This window comes from Helicoverpa armigera, chromosome 19 (genome assembly GCF_030705265.1).
Source record: "Helicoverpa armigera isolate CAAS_96S chromosome 19, ASM3070526v1, whole genome shotgun sequence".
Taxonomy (NCBI): domain Eukaryota; kingdom Metazoa; phylum Arthropoda; class Insecta; order Lepidoptera; family Noctuidae; genus Helicoverpa; species Helicoverpa armigera.
The window spans coordinates 3,859,631-3,883,523 of NC_087138.1; the positions used below are offsets into that span (position 1 = coordinate 3,859,631).

General features: G+C 35.7%; 1 protein-coding gene and 1 long non-coding RNA gene across 5 annotated transcripts in view; one reads left to right on the top strand and one right to left on the bottom strand.

Annotated features, from left to right (window-relative positions):
- Positions 1-23,893, top strand: part of LOC110376321 (carbonic anhydrase-related protein 10) — an 82,443-nt gene that overhangs the window by 34,038 nt on the left and 24,512 nt on the right. For 3 of the 4 annotated variants that reach the window (XM_049841363.2, XM_021334759.3, XM_021334760.3), the window contains exons 2-4: positions 12,039-12,137; positions 12,744-12,791; positions 19,583-19,719. In XM_049841363.2, coding sequence (XP_049697320.1) covers positions 12,086-12,137; positions 12,744-12,791; positions 19,583-19,719 — 237 coding nt within the window. In that variant the 5' untranslated portion in view covers positions 12,039-12,085. The remainder of the gene's footprint in view (positions 1-12,038; positions 12,138-12,743; positions 12,792-19,582; positions 19,720-23,893) is intronic. The other variant, XM_049841359.2, reaches the window with a different exon arrangement.
- On the bottom strand, positions 18,303-18,682 carry LOC126054990 (uncharacterized). The gene is made up of 2 exons (XR_007511184.2): positions 18,538-18,682; positions 18,303-18,380 (listed from the first exon to the last, which is right to left on the bottom strand). It is a non-coding gene; the product is annotated as an uncharacterized LOC126054990 (long non-coding RNA).

Consider the following 23,893-nt stretch of genomic DNA (forward strand, 5'->3'; position numbering starts at 1 on the left):
TTCGCGTGATGTTGGAAAAAAATCATGCAAATGATTGTTTTGTTAAATCAATTTGTTTCTTGCAAATTACTTGATTACAATATATTTATTTTGGATCAAGGACTTGCCTTAAAAAGTACAAACATCATTAAAATTGCTGTCTTCTTAAATTATGATACCTATAACTATATCCTGTCCGTATGAGGAAAGACTACTACTTTTCTATTGTATTGTTTTCCTATTTATTAAAAAAAATACAAAGTAATACAAATATAAAAAATAACAACATGCCTGATCTAAAATTCACAGAAACGATTTTTAATTTTATCCGTCTGAAATTTTCGTAGTTTTTGTATTTTTTTTTGTAGTTTAGAATACTTTTAATTTAAATGTAAATATTTCTATGGACTAAATAAAAAACATTGTCTGAAAGATTGAGAACTATAAGAATTATGTGGTAATTAACTAGTATTACTTCTACTATTTGGTATGTAAAATAATCTTAAGATAGCGTGACTTATTCAGGAAACCTTATGAGTATTATTATTACAACTACGTTTGTATTCAAATCATTGATAATTGCTCAATCAATTCATATACATTGTTTTGGTTAATTTGCCTTTATTCAGCCACAGCTGCTTCTAACTAAAAATAAATAAAAGGAAGTAATGTTTATTGACAAAAAAAACCCAGCTAAGTGCGAGTCGGACTCGCACACGAAGGGTTCCGTACTATTATTTATAAAACGGACAAAAAGATCACGTTTGTGGTATGGGAGCCCCCCAAAATATTTATTTAATTCTAGTTTTCAAGTATTTGTTGTTATAGCGGTAACAGAAATACATCATCTGTGATAATTTCAACTCTCTATCTATCACGGTTCATGAGATACAGCCTGGTGACAGACGGACGGACGGACGGACAGAGGAGCGAAAACAATAGGGTCACAAATTAAGCTCTGCTTGTATCTTGTGGCTCGGAGTGCGATATTTGCTAAGTATTACGTTACATAATTAAAATCTTTGGAGTTAAAAGAGAGAAAATTATCAGCTAATAAGGATAGGGAACTACTTCAAGTGTCTGCATAAACTATGTCCTACGCCATTTGAGGATAATCTAACTTTCTAACTGTAAGAGGAGTTTTCAAATTGAAGCTTTTAGATATACACAAAAAAATATTATTTTTAATACCACACACATTTAAATATCTGTTGAACACTTGTCAAAAAAAAATATGTCTGCAAAACGGCCCTTATTTCAACATCACAATCAGTAATTTTTTTTGACAAGTGTTCAATAGACGTTTAAAAGTTTTTGTGGTAATTGTGGTTTAAATTATCTTCATATTGTTTAAAAGGTACTCAGTTATCGGTCTAATTTTTCATTGTCATTCGGCCTTATTTTAAAAATGAAATATACTCGTATCTACTAATTTACTGCCACTTAGGTCCCCAAAAAGATAATAATAAGAAAATTAAATATTAAAATGAACCTTAGGTTTTTATATTCACACTGCATTTGATAAAATACACGATCAAAAATATGTTTCAGTCCTAATGTTACAGTGTGGGTCTTAAAAGTTCAAACAAATTCGTCACCAAGTATCTTCCCGGAGTTTGAACTCCGTTCATCCGGGATTACCATATTTTAAAAGTATTTCACACCTGTTCTCCTTCAAAGTCGACCGCGATCCGGAACTTTTGAAAAGACACAGAGAGCGTGGTCAATGGAGTATTCATTTGCTTGAAAATTAGCGAGATAGAAACCTGTTTTTGATGAGGACTATGTCCGTTTTACAACTTATAGTGGATTACCTACTTGACTAAAAGGTTCAAGTGTTTAAAACATGGTTCAATTATGAGTGTTTAGCTAAAACTCTTTTTTTGTGATAAGATTGTATGAGCTTTTTGAGATAACAAAATTAAGTATTAACCATTAATTATTCCTCTAACTACATATTATAAACAGAATATAGTGACTGCCCAATACATACCCGATTCTTCCGTAAGCATTCCATCTACTCATTACTCTATGACAAGATCCGTAAGATCCGTATCTCCGTGAAATCCGTGAAATCCGGGAATTCCGCCAGCGCTTCAGGTGTTAATTTCACAAAATTGTCTTACCGTTTCCCGCTGATTACTGATTCACGGTAATATTAATTAGCGCTTCAACTTTTTGTCTTAAAGGCTTTGTTTCTTGATGCATTAATTGTTTTGGCTTATTGTTTTGGTACAGAATGTTTGGAAATAAAGGGAAATATTGGCATAATTTTGCAAGCTTTTTTTAATTGGAAGCGTTTGCGTCTTATAAAATAAAAATAATCTACAATGCTCAAATATGATGAGTTTTGTAGCGGAATCGTGACTCTTTTTATATCAATAAGAATGTTTGGTTGAAAAGGTTGAAAAAACGTGTCGAAAATAACATGTGATTGAAAAACCAGTGTATTGAAATTCAATTTTTAGTAAGCATATACATATTTTTTGTTAGAAGACCATCGTTACTTTTCCTCTCACAAAATTATCATCGAAAAATTTAATTCTGCATTCTTCAATTTGTTATTCTGGCGCTAAATTCGCATGTATGTCCATAGTTTGCAACTAAAAAAGCATTTGCATACAAATAAGTATAATAACAGCAAATGATAAGAGTGCATAGTTGGACCGAAGGAAGAGTGCAATGGCTTGCAAGCATGCACCTTTTCAGTGTATTACTACAAAGAACAGACTCAACCTATGTAAAGGGCAAGTTTCTAGAATTTTCAGACAAAATTACGTATGAAAGGATCTGGCTACACAAAAATAGGTACATTTAGGTACATATATATTCAAACAATATAACTTCACTATAAATAAACATCATGATAAAGCACTAAGACATAGTGCTTAGTATAAATTATTGACCAACTAATTTGATTATTTAACAATTCTGCTTTTAGTATCGATTTAATAATTAAAATCTTTTATTTTATACTTGTAGCAACAACAGCCTGTGACCGTGCCCGTTGCATCCCACACCAAGGGCCCTTATAATCCCTACTAATGTTATAAATGCGAAAGTAACTCTGTCTGTCTGTCTGTTACGTTTTCACGTTTCACTAAACCACTGAACAGATTTTAATAAAATTTGGTACTGAGATAGAGTTGACCTTGAGAAAGAACATAGGGTAGTTTTTATACCGGGCTCTTGGAGAGTTCTCTTGGAAACGACCTTGACCGAACCGAACTTGACGCGGGCGAAGCCGCTGGCGGAAGCTTTATTGGATAATCTAACAAATATCTATAACAATCTATAGCTCTAAACAAAATCAAGTCAGCATTATACGTTAGCACACATCAGGGCGAAAAATTCCACCGCTCAAAGAACATTTATATTGAAAGTTTAATACCATTAACTGGTCGTGGAGTGTGACGATAAACAAGCGACAATGCACGACCGAATCCACTCAGCTAAATTAACTCAGCGGTACCTCCTTGCTGCATTAGGATGTATGTTACACCGAAGCGTAATCTCACTCGAAAATTTATAATATAAGGAAGATTTGAAACAATTTTGGAATAGGGATAGTCGACCGACTTTTTAAGCCTTGACCTTGTTTTTTTATATGTAAAAATTGGTTTTGTACTTATAATTTAAAATTAGGAAGAAAATACTACTCAGGCTAAGATGCTTTGAATAAGTCAAAACATCAATTTTTTTTTTTATTATTGATTTAAAAAAGTATTGGCAATGTTTATGTCATTGCGCACTTGCACGGGCGGCGATGGCGACAAACAATACTAAAACGGTCTGCCGCACCCTCTGGCGGTGTTAGGCTAGAACACCAATCCGCCACCACAGCGGTGCCCGGTGCCGCGTGTAAATCTTCGTAAATTTACTTCAAGTTGATAATTTTCCTAAACAAATACGGCCTTACTACAAAAACTTAAACATCTGTTGAACATTGGTCCAAAAAAAGTGTGGCTGCAAAACGGTCCTTCCTTTGTCAATCGTATAACGATTGAAATAATTTGTATTCTTTTAGACGAGTGTTCAACAGACGTTTAAGTTTTTGTGGTACGACGGATAGGTTCTACGCTTTAACTAAATGTATACGCCCGCTTCGGTGTAAGCGGCGCCTACATTTATTTGTATTTCGTATAGGGGAATCCGATACGCGGCCCCGAACAGCGAATGTATTGGATTGCTCGGAAAAATTGTTGGCCAAATCCTTTGTGAAGGTTTTAATGGTATTTTCTATTTCATGAGCGGAGACCGTTTTGATTCCATAACGAGAATTCTGCGGATTGTTCCGCTTTTTAAGAAACGAATATGGATTTTTGTCGATTTTGTAAATGGATTGGGGATTAAAGTGTTTTAATTTTGGATTTTTATATGGATGACCTGTTTTGAGGATAAAATGTTGATGACGGGGTAAATAGGGAAATGTGATAGACAGAAAATAGCTCGTAAACAGAGAGAAGTTAGTCCATGTAGAGTTTGAAAGTTTGAGTGTTATTTTAAACAAAACAAGGAGCCTCAATATGCCGTACAAAATAAACACTCAAGAGATTCCCCATTTTTCGAAATTAGCGTACATTTATATCAATACATTGAGATGTTGAGTTCGTCGCCCCGACGGCGCCAAACGGTCCCGACTTTGCGTCTCCTGCCCGCCCTCTGAGAAACTGTATCTCTAACTGTACAGAGGGTGTTTTGTACGGTAACTAGCTGTTAACCCCGTTTCACTCACGTCTCGAGGAAATTATGCCGTGCTACTGGTTAAGAAGTGCTTTATGCTTTAGATTAGACAGCAGAAAACTGTAATAGCTACTTCGTTACTAAGTATATTGTAAAAGATTGTCAGTAATAAACATTCTATTTCAATTGAAGAAATATTATTGAAACATTTACAAAAATATAAACAAATGAAAATATTACTGACCAGTCGTTTCCCGCGGTTTTACGCTGGTCCCGTGGAAACTACTGCTCGTACCAAGATAGAATATAGCCTAAGTTACTTGGGAATACTGTAGCTTTAGAAAAGGGAAGTTTTTGTAATCGGTTCAGTAGTTTCCCTCACTATAATAAATTAGTACCGAAGTAATAATTCATAAATCATATATATTAATAACTATGTTATCCTTAGATTCTAAAGATTAACAGAGGAGTTTTAAGAACACTCTGTACTATGTGCGTTTGCTTCTGTGTGTGCGTATCTCTCTACTAGGCGGTATAATGTTATGGGGCTTAGTTCCCCTAGCGATATGATTCAGGGAATTTGTGATTTACGGATTATGAGGGTACAATAGTGGGAGTTGTTGTGCATTATTTGGATTGCCGATAAAATTCCGGGAGGCTTGGGTGATGGCTACATTATTGATAACTAGCTCTTGCTTAAGTAGTCTTGTAGTAGTGGTGGCCTAGTGGGTAAAGAACCAACCTCTAGAGTTGAGGGTGTGGGTTCGATTAGGCAAGTACCAATGCAAATTTTCTAAGTTTGTATGTACTGTCTAAGTATATCTTATTCACTAATGGCTGACAAAAAGGAGAAGGAAAACATCTCGAGTAACATGGACTATTAAGTCTGAAATCACCAACCAGCATTGAGCAAGCGTGGTGATTAACGTCAATCCTTCTCCGTGTGAGAGGAGGCCTGTGCCCTGCAGTGGGACGATAAAAAGGCTGTAACAGTAACAGCTCTTGCTTGCGGTTTCATCAGTGTTCCAAAGTAACTACGTCCCGCACGTGGATAAAAAGTAGCCCGTATGTTATTCTGATAAATAAGCTATACATTACGGCAAAGTTCCATCAATATCCACATAGTAGCTTTTGCGTGAAAGACGAACAAAGATCAACACGATATAAGATTCATACACACAAACTCCTGTCAGTTTTGCATGAGCAAAAAATGCTCTTTAGTATTTAGAGCTCTTTACTAATTGGGACATGGTGGAACCGCTGGGCAGAGCAAGTTAAAGAATAAATGAGATTTACCCCACAGTGATACTCAAAAAATAAATCTTTTAAATTCATCCTTAACTTCAAAATAACCCTCGAACTGCACCGTGAAACATTACAAAAAAAAACCCCGTTGCGAGGCGTCACGGGCCAGACACAACGTATTCATGGAAAAAGCCTACAGTTAGTTACGTCAACAGCAAGTTTCAGATACACCCACATCCTGTAAACAACGAGCTTTGTCTACCGACCGATGTTAACTTCCGGTTCGGGTGGGGCCGTGAAGTTAGCGGTGGGAAAAAAAAGAAAAAAAATCGCTCGTTCGTCTCAGCCTTAAATCATTGACAAAGACCGCCTCAAAGCTGCCTTAAATTTGACTGCACTCACCGCACTGGATATGCGTGTTGGTGAGTGCAGTATGATATATTTTTTAAGTAATATATTTAAACATACTATTTTATAAGAAACTACTTAATTCTACCACATCATGAAAAATTAACCCATAACTCTACATAATTTCAGTAACAGCTTTTCTTATGGCCCCAAGTAACAACAGTGAGCGCTTTTAACGACTTAACATTGCATTAATCCCATTCTGAGGCTTATTCCTTTAGTCATAAGGTTAGAAATTGAATGTAAAGGAAGTTAGTGTAGATTTATGATTTCTGCAAATGTATTTTTTTCAGTGTACTGTTTCTTTACTGAGAAAAATGTTATGTTTAATGAGCCATTTGTTATTTTTCTATGTATTTACTTGCACGTGAATACGTTACGTCGTGAGGGCTATCTTTTTAAACATGTACCATATCGTTATTCAGTTTAAATTAGGTACCAAAAATAAGTAGTTAATTAACCTACACTAAACAAATTGTTATTGCATATAGAAATATATTTGAGAGTTAAGGGATCATAGTATTTCTTTCGATAAACTTATAAAGTATCAAGTTAAAAAAAAAAAAAAAACTAAAAACAGTATTGTTTTTCAGCCTTTTTATACACAGACGTTTTGTATAACAGAATACAATCACAACAAAAAATTAAATGAGCACAATAAACACATTAAAAAAATAAGAAAAAAAAACCCGCTACTTAAAAATCAATTTACCCATTTTATTTCAAAAATAAAATAAATATGGTCGAATTGGTCGACTCGGTAACTTCTCGCTCGCCATGTCGCCAGACAGTCTGACTCCAAAATTTGTCTGGCAGAATTTATAGTCCCTCTGTCTAGTATTCGCGACGCCAATAATATTTTCATGTCTTGAGTTTTATTTTTAAGTTAAATGTATTGTACCTACCTTTATTTTAATAGTTTCGAAAAGATGATGAAATTATAAATAAGAATGGCGAACTTGTATGTAAACTGGGACCCATTGATATAAGATTCGTACATAATTGAAACTTAGTACTACTTGTAGATCTATACAAAACTAATAAAAAAGCAAATGGATAATGAGTTGCAAAAGTTGGAAGAAAAAAGTTATGCAAGGTAGAAGATTATAACCTAAAAATCTCAAAACGAAAAGAATATTCGTGAACTAGGAACTTGGTGACCTGGTTTAAACTATAGATGAACGATGTCTTAAAGATCGCCTTCACTGTTTGTTCAGCGTAGGCATCCGACAAAAGTGTGGGCAGCGCAGACGCCGCTACTACCTACGTTGTGCAGGCGTCGCGTTGTCACGGCATCAGTGTAAGGGTGACAAATCAACATCGAGCTGTGCAGCTGAGCAGTTAAAAAAACAGCACAGTCCAGTGCTGTTTTTTTAACTCGGCTGACTCTAATATTTTAATGAGGATACAAACAAACCATGCTGTGCAGCGCTGTGCGAGGCAAGCTCTATTTAGTTGACCAAACATAGCACAGCCTAGCAAAGCTCGATGATGATTTGTCACCCTTAACTCTTGAGGGTTAATGCATACGCAGCATTAGCCCTGCAGGTGCCCGTCGCATGCACCGCGTAACTGCAGTAATGTACAATTGTGCGACTTCTGCGCCGCAGCGGAGAAGTCGCACGATTTTATTGTAGTGTCGTTACGTTAGCGCAGCGTGCCGCAACAACGTAGCGCAGGCGTCACGTTGTAGCTCAGCAGCAGTGTGTGTAAAAACATATAGGTGTTAAACTATTACATAAAAACATGTTTACTAAATGAAACAATATACTCCTTATTAAATACATCTTTTATTTACTTTTTATCACAACATAGAAGGAAGAGGATAATGAATTTATTAAGATTGTCCAAGAATGAAGCTGGTGCAGAAACATAGTTCTGGTGTCTGGCATGACCCATGTACCATAATATGCTCATGACATGAGAGACAACACCCTACTGTCCGAGTTCCTACAGGGCAATAGCAGTAATAACCTACTAAACCCATCTCTGCACTTTCTCAATTATCTGAGCATTTTCATCCAATACACGATGTCTTCGTAATCGTGCAATGTAATTGACACAACGCATTTTGCACGGTTAATAAGTCCAAATCACTTGTAAATCGGAATCCAAAGATAAATACGGTAGTCGTTGTGCAGAATAGTCAGTCCAAATAGAAAGTCGTCAAAAAGTAATCCACAAAATCGCATTCAAATCCTAAGTTAGCCGTTGAAAACAAAACCAAACATGGAATGACAGAACACAGCACTGACAGCAGCCTCTAGCCACAAACGTTCCAATTTGCGTTCGCACAAAAAAGGTTAGTAATACAACATGCTGGCGTTGTAATTATTATTCACTAAATGTGTACTTTGCTTATTCATTGTTGCTGTTTCTATTTTATTTTTAAGTAAAAAATACAAGAAAATAATAACTGCCAAACGTAGAACACGTAGAAACGTAGACGTCCACAAGTGTACGGCGATGAATCTACTTAACTATGAAGATAGGAACGTAATCAGTGACACACGATGCGTTCGCAAACTGCATGTTATCTAATTTTTAATAGATTTAGTTTATTTCTAACTTTTAATTCCCATGAGCTAAAAACTCAATATTTTTTATACAATCCTCTATCAAACTTGTTATTTAAATTCATATAGATTTGCGAATGAATGATCTTTAAATCATGTGGGTCCATTTTCGCCATTCTTCTTTGAATGTGATGTTCTTGAATAAAAAATGATAATGATTTTCATGTCTATATGTGTATATATTTACATACTTATTTACGGGGTAACCTGTATAAAATAGTTTCTAAATAGAATTGAAACTAAAAACTGACAAAGTTTGTACAATTACAGGGAGTCAAAAATACTATAAGTTAATTATTTATTTAACGCTATAAATGAGAACTCGATATTCAATTACCGCAGCGATATTATGTCTAATGTAAAAATACTTCAAAAACTCGTTACACAAGCATTACCAGTAAACATTTATTCCGTTTACATTTACACATAATTAGTTTTGAACCAACATAGGTAATAAAATGTCAACCTATTACCTACCTACATGTTATAGTAATTAAACTATTATAAAACATTCACCTATTTCAACCGAACATAATTTTCACAAAATTGCAAATTATCCACAGAATTCTGTTCATCACTAAATTAAATTCCAATCGTATGTGTGACTAATATAATATTACAAATTAGATGTCGCTTTATTATACTTAGCTAAACTAATTTGAACCTTAGATTAACAACAGGGTTTGTTTTGTACCATCCTACTAATATTATAAACGCGAAAGTTTGTATGTATGGATGTTTGTTACTCTTTCACGCAAAAACTACTGAATGGATTTTAATGAAACTTTACAATAATGTAGCTTATACATCAGAATGACACATAGGCTACAATTTGTAAACATATTGTTCGAAATACTAAACCTGCGCAGACGAAGTCGCGGGCACCAGCTAGTAATTTCAATATACTTCAGCGATAACCAAACCGGCTTCCAACCGGGACCAGAGGAGATCTAAGGGGGAGGCCTATGTTCAGCAGCGGACGTCCTATGGCTGAGATGATGATGATGATGAACCAAACCATGACCAGCCGTGTACCTACTTAAAGCTTAAGAAGGCCTTTTTTGAAATATTTAGCTTAACTCTTCTTTCTCCTGCCCTGTTCCCAAATTTTACTTGGGGTCGGCGCAATATGTCATTTTCTTCCATTTTCCCCTGTCACTCGTCATACTGACACTCACTCCCTTCCTATTCACATCATCTTTCAGGCAATCCATCCATCTTTCAACATGTGCAAATAGCTTAACGCTTAATAATAAACCTTACCCAGCATAAAGATGGCATTTTCAAAATACTTGTGTGTTAGGCTACTAACTTCGATCACCATCTAATAATACTTTGTTGAACACAAATAGATTCAAATGATAGCCTGACTCGTTAAAGGGTGAATCTTGAGCCCCGGATGTTGATACCATCGGCTACACCGGGAAACGGGAGGGGCAAACGACTTGAGATTGCACCCCCAACGCCTTGAACATTTGCAGGGTTAACTTTGATTTGGGGGCGATCACCACTTTGTTGTTGATAGGGTTAGATGGATGGTTGTTTTCTGATTTGTGGCTGAAGCTTGTTTTACTGTCTGATAGGAAATTGTTAGTTATTCGGTTTAGAAATGGTCCTCGTATAAAAAAGATGGAAATAAACTGTTTTTAGAATTTAAAGTTATGTAGTTACACCACTTTGACATGAACGTCTGAAGTAATGATAAAGTAGAACAATAAAGAATAGAGAACAAGTAGCTCATTGCGGATTTCTATAAACTATCCGTTGTTTCGCGGTATGAAAATTCGTCATAATTTTATTTAGCTAATGTCAAAATTCAAACCCTAATCGGAAACCATTGATAGATAGTTTACACAAATCCACCGTTGGATGTACGCCCCTATAAAAAAATCCGCTAGTGTGAATTCAAAAGCTGTAGTTAAAACTACCAAACAAACATAAACACTAGCAAATATTCAAGCAAACAACATTAAGATAGGGACACAGTTCAATGATAATTAGCGCAGAAAGGCGCAGATATCTGCCTCCATTACTGCTTATCTGTAGATTGCGACTTTTAGATAAAACGGTAATTTCCTTGCACGACGCTCTTTTTAACCAGGACTTGAGATAAAAGGATATCTAAGGGATAGGACACTATAGTGGGATACCCTGGATTTGTTTAGGGATAATTAGGGAGGATAAGGAATGTTGGATGTACAGATTTGAGTAACAAAGATAGTTGTTTGGATCTTTAAGTGTGATTTATTTTCTTGTGTAGGTTAAACTTAGATGCATAAATAAAGGGTATCGTTTCAAAAAATAAATCTTGTCTTTTATTGATATATATTTTTTTAATTCGTCATTAACTATATAATCTATATCTCGCATAAATTCTATTACGAAGGTTACAAACGCAAATCCTTCATTGAATTTGAAAAGTGTGTTTGCCACCAAAAACTTGTAATAGTTAAAATGAATTAGCTGTTGCAATTAACCAGTGCTTTTAACTAAAGACAAATACGAGGTGACAGGTCTAATGGTATGTTAACATGCAAACACAACAACCCTAGTTCATTTGAGATTATTAAAAAGAACCAGTTCTTTTCAACTTTAATACATTTGTATAAGTTTTTAAAAAGTAAAAAAAATAGATTATTATTAGTCCTTTTAGATGAGCAAAAATATTAGACATCTGTTTTTATTTAATAAATCGGTACCTAATATTTGATGCGTACTGTACTAGTATTGGTGAAACTTCAAGGGAAAATAGCGATTTTTGTACTGACTGATAGATCTGTCAAATTCAACGAAAAAAAAACAGTCAGACAATATTAATTCATTGAGAGTGCGGTCTCGTGACGTGGGCTGCGGGTTGTTCGAAAGAGATACCGCGGCCCTGGTACATAAAAGGCCTATGACGGAACACGACGGTTTTTAGTCAGTAAGAGTCTGACACTCCCTCGCCGCTGCTAACCCACAGCGGAAGGGGTCATTTGATGATTTTTGACGTCGTTAAAAAAAAAAAATGTCTCGCGACGTCACGATCTGCTGTAGTGTAGTATTTTTGCTGTTGTGATAGAAAAAATAGGACTGTCCAGAAGACGGAAAAAATTCTTTTTGTCATTCAACATGCTTGTTCTTAACCATGCATTTCTTTTGTTGCAGTAGTGTCAGCCAAATGAGTGGTCCGGCGTGACCGCTGCATCAACAGGATGCACCAATGTTCGCTCTTCATACTCACTCTCCTATGCGTCTCCGTGAAAGGTGGGTACTTATAATATAGTCATCATCATCCTCCGAGCCTTTTTCCCAACTATGTTGGAGTCGGCTTCCAGTCTAACCGGATTCAGCTGAGTACCAGTGCTTTACAAGAAGCGACTGCCTATCTGACCTCCTCAACCCAGTTCCCCGGGCAACCCAATACCCCTTGGTTAGACTGGTGTCAGACTTACTGGCTTCTGACTACCCGTAACGACTATCAAGAATGTTCAATGACAGCCGGGACTTACAGTTTAACTTGCCATAATAACACAGTCATCAGCGGTACCATATTTTGATAGTACGAAAGAGATCCTGGAACTGGAGATTTAAATCGTAATACAACCTCATTAGAATTCGTTATTATCAGGCTTTTAATCGTCCCACTGCTGGGCTGCCTCCTCTCACTCAAAGAAGGATTGAGCGTTAATCACCACGGTTGCTCAAAGCGGGCTTCCATGGTTAAGGTGACCGAAAATGTGGGTACGAAATAGCGCATTTTTCTTCTCTCACCAAGAATGGAACCCATTATATACAATATTCTAGTTTGTGTTTAAGTTTTAAATAATTAAATATTAATAAAGTAAATTAATATGACTATTTTATTTTCAGATATATCCGGTAGCTGGGAAGAATGGTGGACTTACGACGGGATTTCAGGTTAGTTCGAAATGTATTTAAAAGATGCGATGACCCACGAAAAAAAACATTGTAAACTATAGTAGGTATTAGGTTGTTACCCTATTTGACATAAACTGATTCTGTCCAGACAAAAAAAACATATTGTAATCTTAAATAAATCATCTGCTTAGATCGGTAGCTGAGTCAATCGAAAGAGATACCGCGGCCCTGGTACATAAAAGGCCTATGACGGAACACGACGGTTTTTAGTCAGTAAGAGTCTGACACTCCCTCACCGCTGCTAACCCACAGCGTGAGGGGTCATTTGATGATTTTTGACTTCGTTAAAAAAAAAAAAGTCAACACGCTTATGCCCTTGACCAATTTTATTTGGGGTTGGCGCAGCACATTTTCTTCTTCCATACTCTTCTATCATTCATCATCTCACAAGTAACATTCTTTCTAGCCACGTCGACTTTCACACAATCCATCCACATAGATCGGTAGCTGAGTACCTACCATTGTTTAACATGTAGCGACTGCCTATCTGACCTCCTAAACCCAGTATATCAGTGTTATTGTAAACTTGACCGAGCTATTTAGGTATCTAATCAAGCTAATTACAACACGTATTCGTAGTACAGTTACCGCAGTGCGATGTCAAGGTATAACATGACAAGTTTATATAGACCTTCACCCGTTTGAATATTACATAAGAGACGAGCTCTACTTAAATTGGACGGTTACTATTGACATGCGGTCGGCCGTATGCTAATGTGCACTAACAATTGGGTGTAAAGAAATTTCATAATAATTATATTAATGTACATATTTGAAACTAATCTATACTAATATAGAGGTAATAAAGAACAAACATTTTTCAATTGTAAACTAAAGGCTCCGAAACTACTGAACTGATTTGAAAAATAGTATTTTTCTGTCACTGTTGGAAAGCTACACTCTTCCCGAGTAACATAGACTATATTTTTTCCCAGTAGTTCTTACAGGACACGGGTGAAACCGCGGGAACACGAATAGTTAAATATTTCTTTTAAAAAACATGTGCTGTTTTAGGCCAAATTATTTGCACTCGATTCTAAATAGAAAATTTGTATTTCCCAAATTGCAATCTGATATAGAAACGGACCGTTATTATGCTCTTATCATTGACTAATTTGACATATTTCAGTTCAATAGCTAATTATAATACCAATGAAACAGAAATTTAATATTTTCAAAACATAATTTCATGGCAAACGTTCGATTAAGTAGGTAGGTATAGCAATTCATGACGTACTGAATGTCCATTAACAGGAATAATAGGTACCTACCATGTTTATTTTCAGGCATAGTTTCAGAATGCATACAATTTTGCAACCAACAGATTTGCTTGAACCTATGGCAAATTAGTTAAATATACATACAATAACAACCTATATATAGTAAGTTCTTTACAATTCATCATCAGAAACCAATTCTTCATCATCATCTGCCGAGCCTTTTTCTCTACTATGTAGGGGTCGGCTTCCAGTATCATTAGATGCAGCTGAGTACCAGTGTTTTACAAGGAGCTACTGCCTATCTAACCTCCTCAACTCAGTCACTTGAGCTACCAATACCCCTTGATAAGACTGGTAGTCCGTCTTTCTGGCTTCTGGCTATGTACGTTCGTAATGACTGCCTCAGATGTTAAATATTACTGCCGGAATCCACCAATTTAACGTGCCTTTCAAAACACGGAGGAACTCCTCATGATAAGTTGGTCATCCATCCATAAACCGACCATGCCAAGCATTACTTCTCCAATCACACTTCTTAACAGGTTGAAACTGACAGTTTCCAGATATCATGTCGAACTCGTCACGTTAAGTTGCACACCGATCCACAGATCGACTGCGTTAAGCGTACCTTCTCCAATCACACTTGACTGATCGAAAGACGAAAAGGTCACTGTTGCTATAATGTCGCAGATGATTTCATAGCTGCTGCTTTTCATAAAAACTCGTCATGACCGAATGGGTGACCTACTATCACCCTTTCAAGGATCCACTCCAATCACACTTCGTATCACAAATAAAAAATTATGTCAAACTCGTCATGTCAAGTTGTTCACGTCCTTCATTTCATTCAGTTGCTTCATCATTCATTGCTTCTTCTTCTCCAATCACACTTCACCGACCGAAGGACGAAAAGGTCACTATGATGTCACAGGTGAAATCAAGCCGCGGGTATTCTCAATGGCTCGAATATTGGGGTCGTAGTAACATATATTCACATAATGGTGGCTCCGTAATGATCAGAGATACCATCTTAATGATAATGCTTGTTCTACCGTGTCATTATACGTAGTCGATGTTCGACCAACCCGAAATTTCAACGTACTTATCTATTTTGAAATGTATGTGGATTCTTTGGTGTGATTTTTGGTCGTAGTTTTATGTTGTGTTTACTATAAAAACGACGGGCGGTTTTAAAAACCATTAACTTAAAAAAAATACCGAATTTTGAGTTGTAAAAATGATGTGCAAATTTCTTTAAAGAACTACAGTTAAGTTTTAGTTCAAGTAGTATTGGTAATCTAAAGAAATCGATATTTAGGTAGTTACTAAAATGTAGTATGTACACAAAATTACTGACTCAGTTTCAAATAGTGATTTACGAGTCAATAAAATTATTTATTACAATGAATTAGTTTTGAATAATGAATTAGATTCTATATGAAATATTAATGTTTATTATGATGTGCATTATGATAATTATTAGCAAATGCATGAATAATTTTAATTAAGTATTTAATTATTCGATTTTCGTACAATTTTGCCTTTTGGTTTAATCATGCATTGGGTTAGGAATAGAATATTTACGAACTATTCAGTATATCTATTTATATGCTGAATGCGATATTATTGAGAAATTCACCTTTATGCGTATTAAGTGCATCTTTATACCTACGTAACATAATCAATATAATAGTAACATTGAAACCATAATATAATTGCCTATGATTTACTACATAGTTTTCATTTAACAAGAAAATATGTTCCTGTAGACACTTATTGGTCGGTTTTGCTCACATTCAAAGACTTTCAGAAAATAACCATAAGATAGAATACTCTACTCCCCTTCAAAAACCTTACCTACTCTGTCAAAGTCGGTCAAACCAAAACCAGCTAATATAAAGCTGGGTACTCACTTAGCAGTGTAGCACGTAACGTATCAGATACGGTAACAAGTGAGTACGTAGGCACAAGCCCGCTGCGAGCCGCTCGCGCGTGGAGCGCTGTAAGCTCGCAGTGACCCGCCGAGTGGCGGTTTCACTGCGAACACAAATTCGGTTCGCAGTGTGCTCGTGAGGACCGTGGACGAGCCGTACCCACTTGCAGGTTGATACCGTATCTGATACGTTACGTGCTACACTTCGTGAGTACCCAGCTTTAGAGTAATGTCCTCACTAGGATAATGACGACTGATAGTGTCTACTGTGGGTACACCCTACACATTAGGTACGATTCAATAGACTATGGTGACCAAATTTTGCGGTCTCCCGAATCCTATTGAATGATATCAACGCATATTACAGGGTCGAATGGGCTTTCCATTCGAATAACGCTTTACGCAATTTTGGTTTCGTCATCATTTAAAACTAATTTCTTTAGAATTGTATGGTAATGATGTTATTTGATTTTCAATGGTTTTTGCGGTTATGAAATGTGTGCTGTAGTAACATTTTAATTAAGTCTAATGTAGTTTTATAAACTGCTATCAGTCTATTTGGCTTACTCAAAAAGATCGAGTAAAATATCGTGATAAATAGTTGTCCTTATCAATATTAAAAAGAGAATACATTTATTTGTTTGTTAAGGCCTAAAAGCCCTACTAAAGCTAAAATAGTTTCTACTGAAAATTCTTTCACAGAAGGTAAGTTATCTTCAGGTTATATAGGCTATATTTCATTCACCTACTTTCTACGAGAAGCGGGTGATACAGCTACCCAGTGACAACATAAAAGAAAAACCGGCCAAGTGCGAGTCGGACTCGCGCACGAAGGGTTCCTTGCCATTATTAATAAAACGGACAAAAAAAATCACGTTTGTTGTATGGAAGCCCCCCAAAATATTTATTTTGATTCTAGATTTCAGTATTTGTTGTTATAGCGGCAAATACTGTGAAAACTATGACGGTCTATGAAATACATCCTGGTGACAGACGGATGGACGGACAGAGGAGCGAAAACAATAGGGTCCCGTTTTACTCTTTGGGTACGGAACCCTAAAAACAGAAACAACATGAATGAACATTGTTATTAACATTCAGTATTTTAACAATACGTTTTGAAGGGCACTATTAAATCGATAGCCTAATTACCTACGATTTTAACGCCACAAATATACGATAAAAAGTGTTGATAATATCATAATTAACAGACTGAATCGATAGAAAACTGTTATTTTTTTTGTAAATATGTTTTACCGCATATTAAGACGTTTTAATTTCAATATCTGTCGAATTTATTGATTCTTTTTGAATATAACACTCAAATAATTCATCAGTTTATTAATGCAGTTCAATGCAGTTTTTATTTAACCCTAGATAGATAACCATATTTCACTGTACACTAAAGATAACCATACGTCGATTCGACGTGCGAAAGTTTGACTGAGCATATTTTGGATTATGTATATACTATGTTTATAAATGTGATACTATGTTTTAATATCTTTAATTATATGTCGATAAAATGAAAAACATTAGAGTTTATTTATATTTTTATTAGAAAAAAAAAATTAAGTACAAAACAAGATAATTCTTACTTTTCGAAACATAAACGTTTAGCAATCTTTCCATCAGTCTTATAATTTATTGTGTAAACTTTTAAAAATCAATTTTTTTAAATCTCTAGAATATAACAAATTAAAGTAAATCACAATTTTTAATCATTTTAGCATGCAAGGCACTTAGGGCAGGCGCTTGACTTGTGCTCTTCACAAATGGGATTTTAGCAGCTGTCGGACATAGTCTTTGTCATCCTTCTACTTTTTGAAAAACAAAAGGCCCAATATTTCCTTTTTTTTAGCTCAGGTATACCTTCATGTTGTGTAGGAGGTTTGGCTGGTCTTTTTGGCAGTATACTACTATTTATTTCTTTGATATTTATCGGCAAAGTGACCAACCATTTTACGCCTTGTCTACATCCATGGGGTCATCAGGCTACCGCTGAGTTTCTTCATAAAATCTCTACGTCCCAGCGGTTTTTCTTTCTTACAAATCATATTATCAGCAGCAGATACTCTGCCACGTGTTCTGCCTTACTCACCGTCCAACGATGATCGCTTTTGCCACTGAGAATTTGACGCTATGGCATGACAATACAACTCGGCTTAGTTAGCGAAACACTTTCAGAAATTTCAGGGTTATTTTCAGACATGTCTTCAGCATCAGTGTTTCCCTTCACTAGTGCACTGTCTTCAAAGTCTTCTGCATCACTCTGTACTTCATCTTCTAATAAACAGTCATCAGTTTCACTGTCCGACACCTCAATCTCTTCATCGCTTGTTTCAAGCAACAACCGACAGGTTGCTGCATCGTCTGCACGGTTTCGTGACGTCATAATGTAATTTTTATCGTGGCCTATAACAAGTAAAAAAAACGAATAAAAAACATGTAAATTTATTCTCAAAAAAAAGACAATAACACATTTTCCCAGAAACAAAAAACTAACACTAAAGATAACCATACGTCACTTCGACGTAAGGTAGGTAAATATTAACGAAAGTATTGCACTTACCGGGGCGATATGGGTATGTCCTACAAGCTCCGACCGCCGACTGAGTTGACAGGAACGGGCAGGATAATAACGCGAAAAACAAATGAGTTATAACGATTTTTCAAAATCGATTACGTCGTTTCGACGTAGGTTATCTATCTAGGGTTAAAAAGGTATAAAAATATATATCTATGACGTCAAGCATAAAATTAAAACATAAATTCGTACTACCAATAACTTTGAAATTTTATGGTAACATCAATTTAAAGTCAATAAAGTTGCTAAAATAAATAAAATAGTGAAATTTTGTTTTACGATTGTACCTTTAGGATTGGCCATGAATAAAATACCCGCTATAAAACACGTGTCGAATCTCAATGACATAGCTACTTTAAAATACAGGAGTTTTAGGGATCCTTATACCCCTATGGAACCCTTTCCTAAGAAGTTTGTCCATCTGTGTGTCTATCATAGCTGATTATTAGATGCTTCTCATCCATCGTCATCTCCCGAACCTTTTCCCAACTATGTTAAGGTCGACTTCCAATCTAACCAGATGCAGCTGAGTACCAGTGTTTTATATGGATTTATAAGGACCCTTGCATCCCGGTACCCCTTGGTAAGACTAGTTGTCAGACTTTCTGGCTTCTGACTACCCACATGGCTGCAAAAGAGGTGCAAATGACAGCTGAATAATATACAAGAATTGGTAAAACAAAACCAACTTTTCACAATCAGGTCAACTCCAAAATCATAGCTCTACTAAATGGTCCTATTTAGTTCATTTGGCTGTGATTTTTTATAAATAATTATAAGTTATTGTCGAAAAGTACTGGAGTGGAGACCACGGACTAGCAAGCGCAGCGTAGGACGTCCACCAACAAGGTGGACAGACGACCTTATAAAGGACGCCGGAAGACGCTGGATGCAGGTCGCCTCCAACAGGTATCTGTGGAGATCTAAGGGGGAGGCCTATATAGGTTCAGCAGTGGACGTCCTATGGCTGAGATGATGATGATTGTCGTAATTTGATTCTTTGATGTAAGAAAGCCATTTTTACCCTCAGGTCCCGGCTTCTGGGGTCTGATCAACCCGCAATGGAGCATGTGCAACAAGGGTCGTCGCCAGAGCCCCGTTAACATCGAGCCAGATAAACTCCTGTTCGACCCCTGGCTCAGGGACATACAGTTTGACAAACATAAGGTAAGGCTTATTAGGTATTAAAATATTTATAAACAGAATGATTTATATTGATGACTTCATGTCTAGTCAGACTAACCTAATTTAATGATGATGAAATACATGTTTAGGTTTGAGACTTGTTAGATTTAATAAGTAATTAGTCCGTCTTTTAGATAACACTAAAATAATGGATACGTATATTTTCTCTCCCAAAGAAATAATAACGAAAATACACGATAAAATTTTGTCCACTCTCATCTTTGTTGAGTTATATCTTAGTAAATATTTCATGTTCTGTTAACATTTAATAAAAATGTGTCAATTTTTTTTGCTGGACAAGTTAGAATCGCAATTTTTTAACCCTGTCTCGCGTATTCTGTCGTCGTCGTCTCGTCTGACTTTTAAAATTTTCATTCTTAAAGGTGATAATAGAAAACATACTGACCAGAAAATAACTTTACATTAAATTCCTAAATCGAATTAAACAAAAGACTGTCTACATCATTCTACTTACACAAAAAGCTACATTACCGAACATTGTTTCAAAAATATACGTTGCCTTATCGTCCAATCAGTGTGAACGGCCTTAAAACATTAACATTGTAAAATGGCTTACACGGTAATCCTATGGTAAAACATGGTAAGCTACACTACAACTTTACATGGTTTTTACTCGCATTACCATAAGCCTACAAGGTCGCTATAAAGTAAGGCAGAATACTGTGTTTTTCGAATAGTCAAATAATCGTTAGACTTCTTAAAATGTATGCTTGTCCATTGTTTTCCTGAGCAAGGATAATAATCATTTTATAATATAATTTTATCTGAAAGGGATTATATGTAAAGAAAGAAAAAGCCTTAAACCGGGTACAGCAAAATTTTCACACTAGCGGATTTTAGTCACATGTATCTTAACCAACCGTTTACAGACGGTATATTTTGTACTCCTGTATATTGTAATATTGTAGCTGTTAATTGTTTGCTGTCAATTATATACGCCCGTACAATAGAACGTTGTCGCTTGTAAGAACCGAGCAGAAAATCCGCTAGTGTGAAAGTGCGGTTAATCCAGACAGCTACTGCAAAAAAGTAACATAATTCCAATAATTTTAGTTCAACATTCACTCAATTATTGATGTTGTACAGTCAACTTCAAGTCAGTGATAATAGTTTTATAGGAAAATCGTACTTATTACTATTGAGTTAAGGTGCATGACAGTTACCACTAATGTGCAGTTTACTGTACATATCGCGGCAACAAAGGCCAACAAAAAGTTTATATTCACTGCGTGCCCAAATAGGGCTTCGTGGAAACGCTTATACTAATGAACTTACATAATTGCTTATACCGAAGCTGAATCATTTTATACTGCACTCCTATATCCTACTAATATTCAGTTTGTATGTATGGATGATTATTCCTGTTTTGCGAAAAAACTACTTGATTGTTTTTGATGAAACTTGGCAGTAATACCACAGATTACCTTAACAGTTACTACATGTAATGCGGCTAATAGTTATACTTACTATTACCTACCTCAAAATAAGTAGGCTACTTTTTATTTAATAGGGCGCGCAATACTTCGGGTAAAAAAATTTAAAGTTCCACTGTCAGAAAAACTTTACGAAAAAGTTTTTTCCAACCATGTATGTACTTAGTTATGTCTATAATTTGTCCAAAAAATGTTCCCAAGATTTCATCGTTAAATACTTACTAAAATGTCGACGTATTGCTAGTCCTGTATAATAAATAATATACATACATAGGTACCTAGTTCATGTATTTTGCATTTCGTACCAAAATTTTACAGTGGTAGAATGCTGTCCATTTCTGCGTATGAGATTTGTGGGAATTCACAATATATACGAGAAATTCCAACATAGTGGTTTCATGGATTAACCTATCTGATATAAAACTTTTTTGTGCAGTACGTAGTACGTAGCTGCCACAAAATTCTTTGGAAAATCGATACAAGTACATCAAGTTCATAATATAGAGATAACATAGTTATGAGTTAAATCATCACCTCTTAGTCTTGTATACTATCTTTATGAAACTGCAGTTGAAATCTGATATTCAGTAATTTTTAAGTTTACCGCCAACATAGAAACCAACAGTTTTTTTACCGAACAGCTTGATGATAGACTTTAGAAGATAAGCATAATTTCTCCAAGTTACATCGCCCAATTATTTATTATTATATGTCAGTGCCAATTCAAGTGTCCTCGGTACTAATTGGCTCGTGGTAACAATATAACCGACAGTTATACTCACGCAGTAAGAAAATATAAGCGGAGGTGTCAAGCACCTTCTTATATATCAAATGCGTACAGTGGGCGTGACCAAAACGATCAGTGACGAGCGAACTAACGAGGCGTTCGGGTTCTTTGAGCCATCTGTCACCGGCTTTTGGTAAAGAAGGCGTTGAAGATTAACTTTCCTCGTCTTCGCTCACCCGCATTTTGGCGCGCTGCTTTCTTAGTAGAATTCTCGTTATGGCACCTCCGCTACTCATTTTATTCTCCGTGGTTATACTAGTTTACCTATAGTTGGTTCCACCAACTTATTTACACGTAAAGACTAATTGATATCCATGTAATTGCTACACGTAATATCCATTAAAACTGATAAAAACGCGACTACTTGCTAATAGGGACATGGTTGATGTACCTAAGGGTTAGTTTAGACGACATGGTGATCGGACGATTTTCAATGAAGTTAAATCCAAAACTTTCCAACAACTTGCCTTAAAATTGCTTTATATGTTATATGTAACACCAAAAATACCATGTTTAAGAAGCAAATAAATGAAAAAAAAAATACGTTTGAACATCAGAATTCAGTGACTCCTTGCCTTAACGAAGAATTACTGATAGAATTGATTATAATGAATTGATATTACTTTCCAATATAACTTTCTGTTTATTATTACTGTACTTACAAAATTAAAAATGATGTTCTATAATGAAGTACAAATTACAATTATACATCAAAACTGCTAACATACATACATAGGTAAGGGCTAATTCGATGGCATATCTAATGAATAAAGTAAGCATTCGTGCGGAATTATTCATTTAGAGTGAATTACAAGCGTGCCCAATGCGATGCTAATGTATGCGGCCCGCGATAGCCTATCGGGCTATCGATGGCGTTTTTGCAGCGTGTAGTAGATATGGGTAGTGTGTGCTACCCTTTTGGGGAAATTCTGTTATTGTGTTGTGTTTGGAAAATGTAAGCTGCATTGTGTAGATTCCATCACTGTGAGTCATCATCCTCCGAGCCTTTTCTGGACTATGTTGAGGTCGGCTTCCAGTCTAACCGTATTCAGCTGAGTGTTTTACAAGGAGCGACTACCTATCTGACCTACTCAACCTAGTTACCCGGGCACCCCAATACCTTGGTTAGACTGGTGTCAGACTAACTTTCTTCTGACTACACGGAACGACTGTCCAGGATGTTAAATGACAGCCGGGACCTACAGTTTAACGTGCCATCCCGATACAGTCATTGTTGTCTAAGATATACTTAAAAAGTACATACAAACTTAAAAAAGTTACAATGGTGGTCGCGCCCTCATACTTGAGAGGTTGGTTCTTTACCCACTGGGCAACCAAGAATTTTTCCATAATTGTGATTAAGAACCGTTATTTTATAGAGAAAGTACTAGATTTTGCCCTACTCAGTCTCTGTACACACTTTTCGAACTTTCCATACGCCTTATGTAAAATTGAGAATGAGAAAAGACGTATTTTTTAAGCATAGTGATTTTTAGATATGGTGATGATAAAAGGATGTAAATTCTAGTTTAGAGTTATGCTTTATCTTGAATTAGTAGGTACTCTTAAAAAAAATAATGCTCTTTCTAAAAGGTTTTACAGTACCTACATCGAAAGGCAGATCATCAGAAAATTATCAGTGTTTTTCAGTACCAGGTATTTTTTTACAATAACATTTCAACCTAGCTGCCATTGCAAGGTCGTTTTGCATAAAAATTCTAGTATAAAAACTTAAATAGTGTCGTCTTTTGTCTGCGTTCACATCGTTAATCTTTCAGTTTCGTGGAAAAATTATGTTATTTTTCTTTTGAACTATGACATTGGAAGTCCTTCTAATTAAAGCTAATATTATCTACGAAACATTATTTTAAACAATGTAGTAGTTATGTGTGTTTAAAAACTATTCTAGTAAACC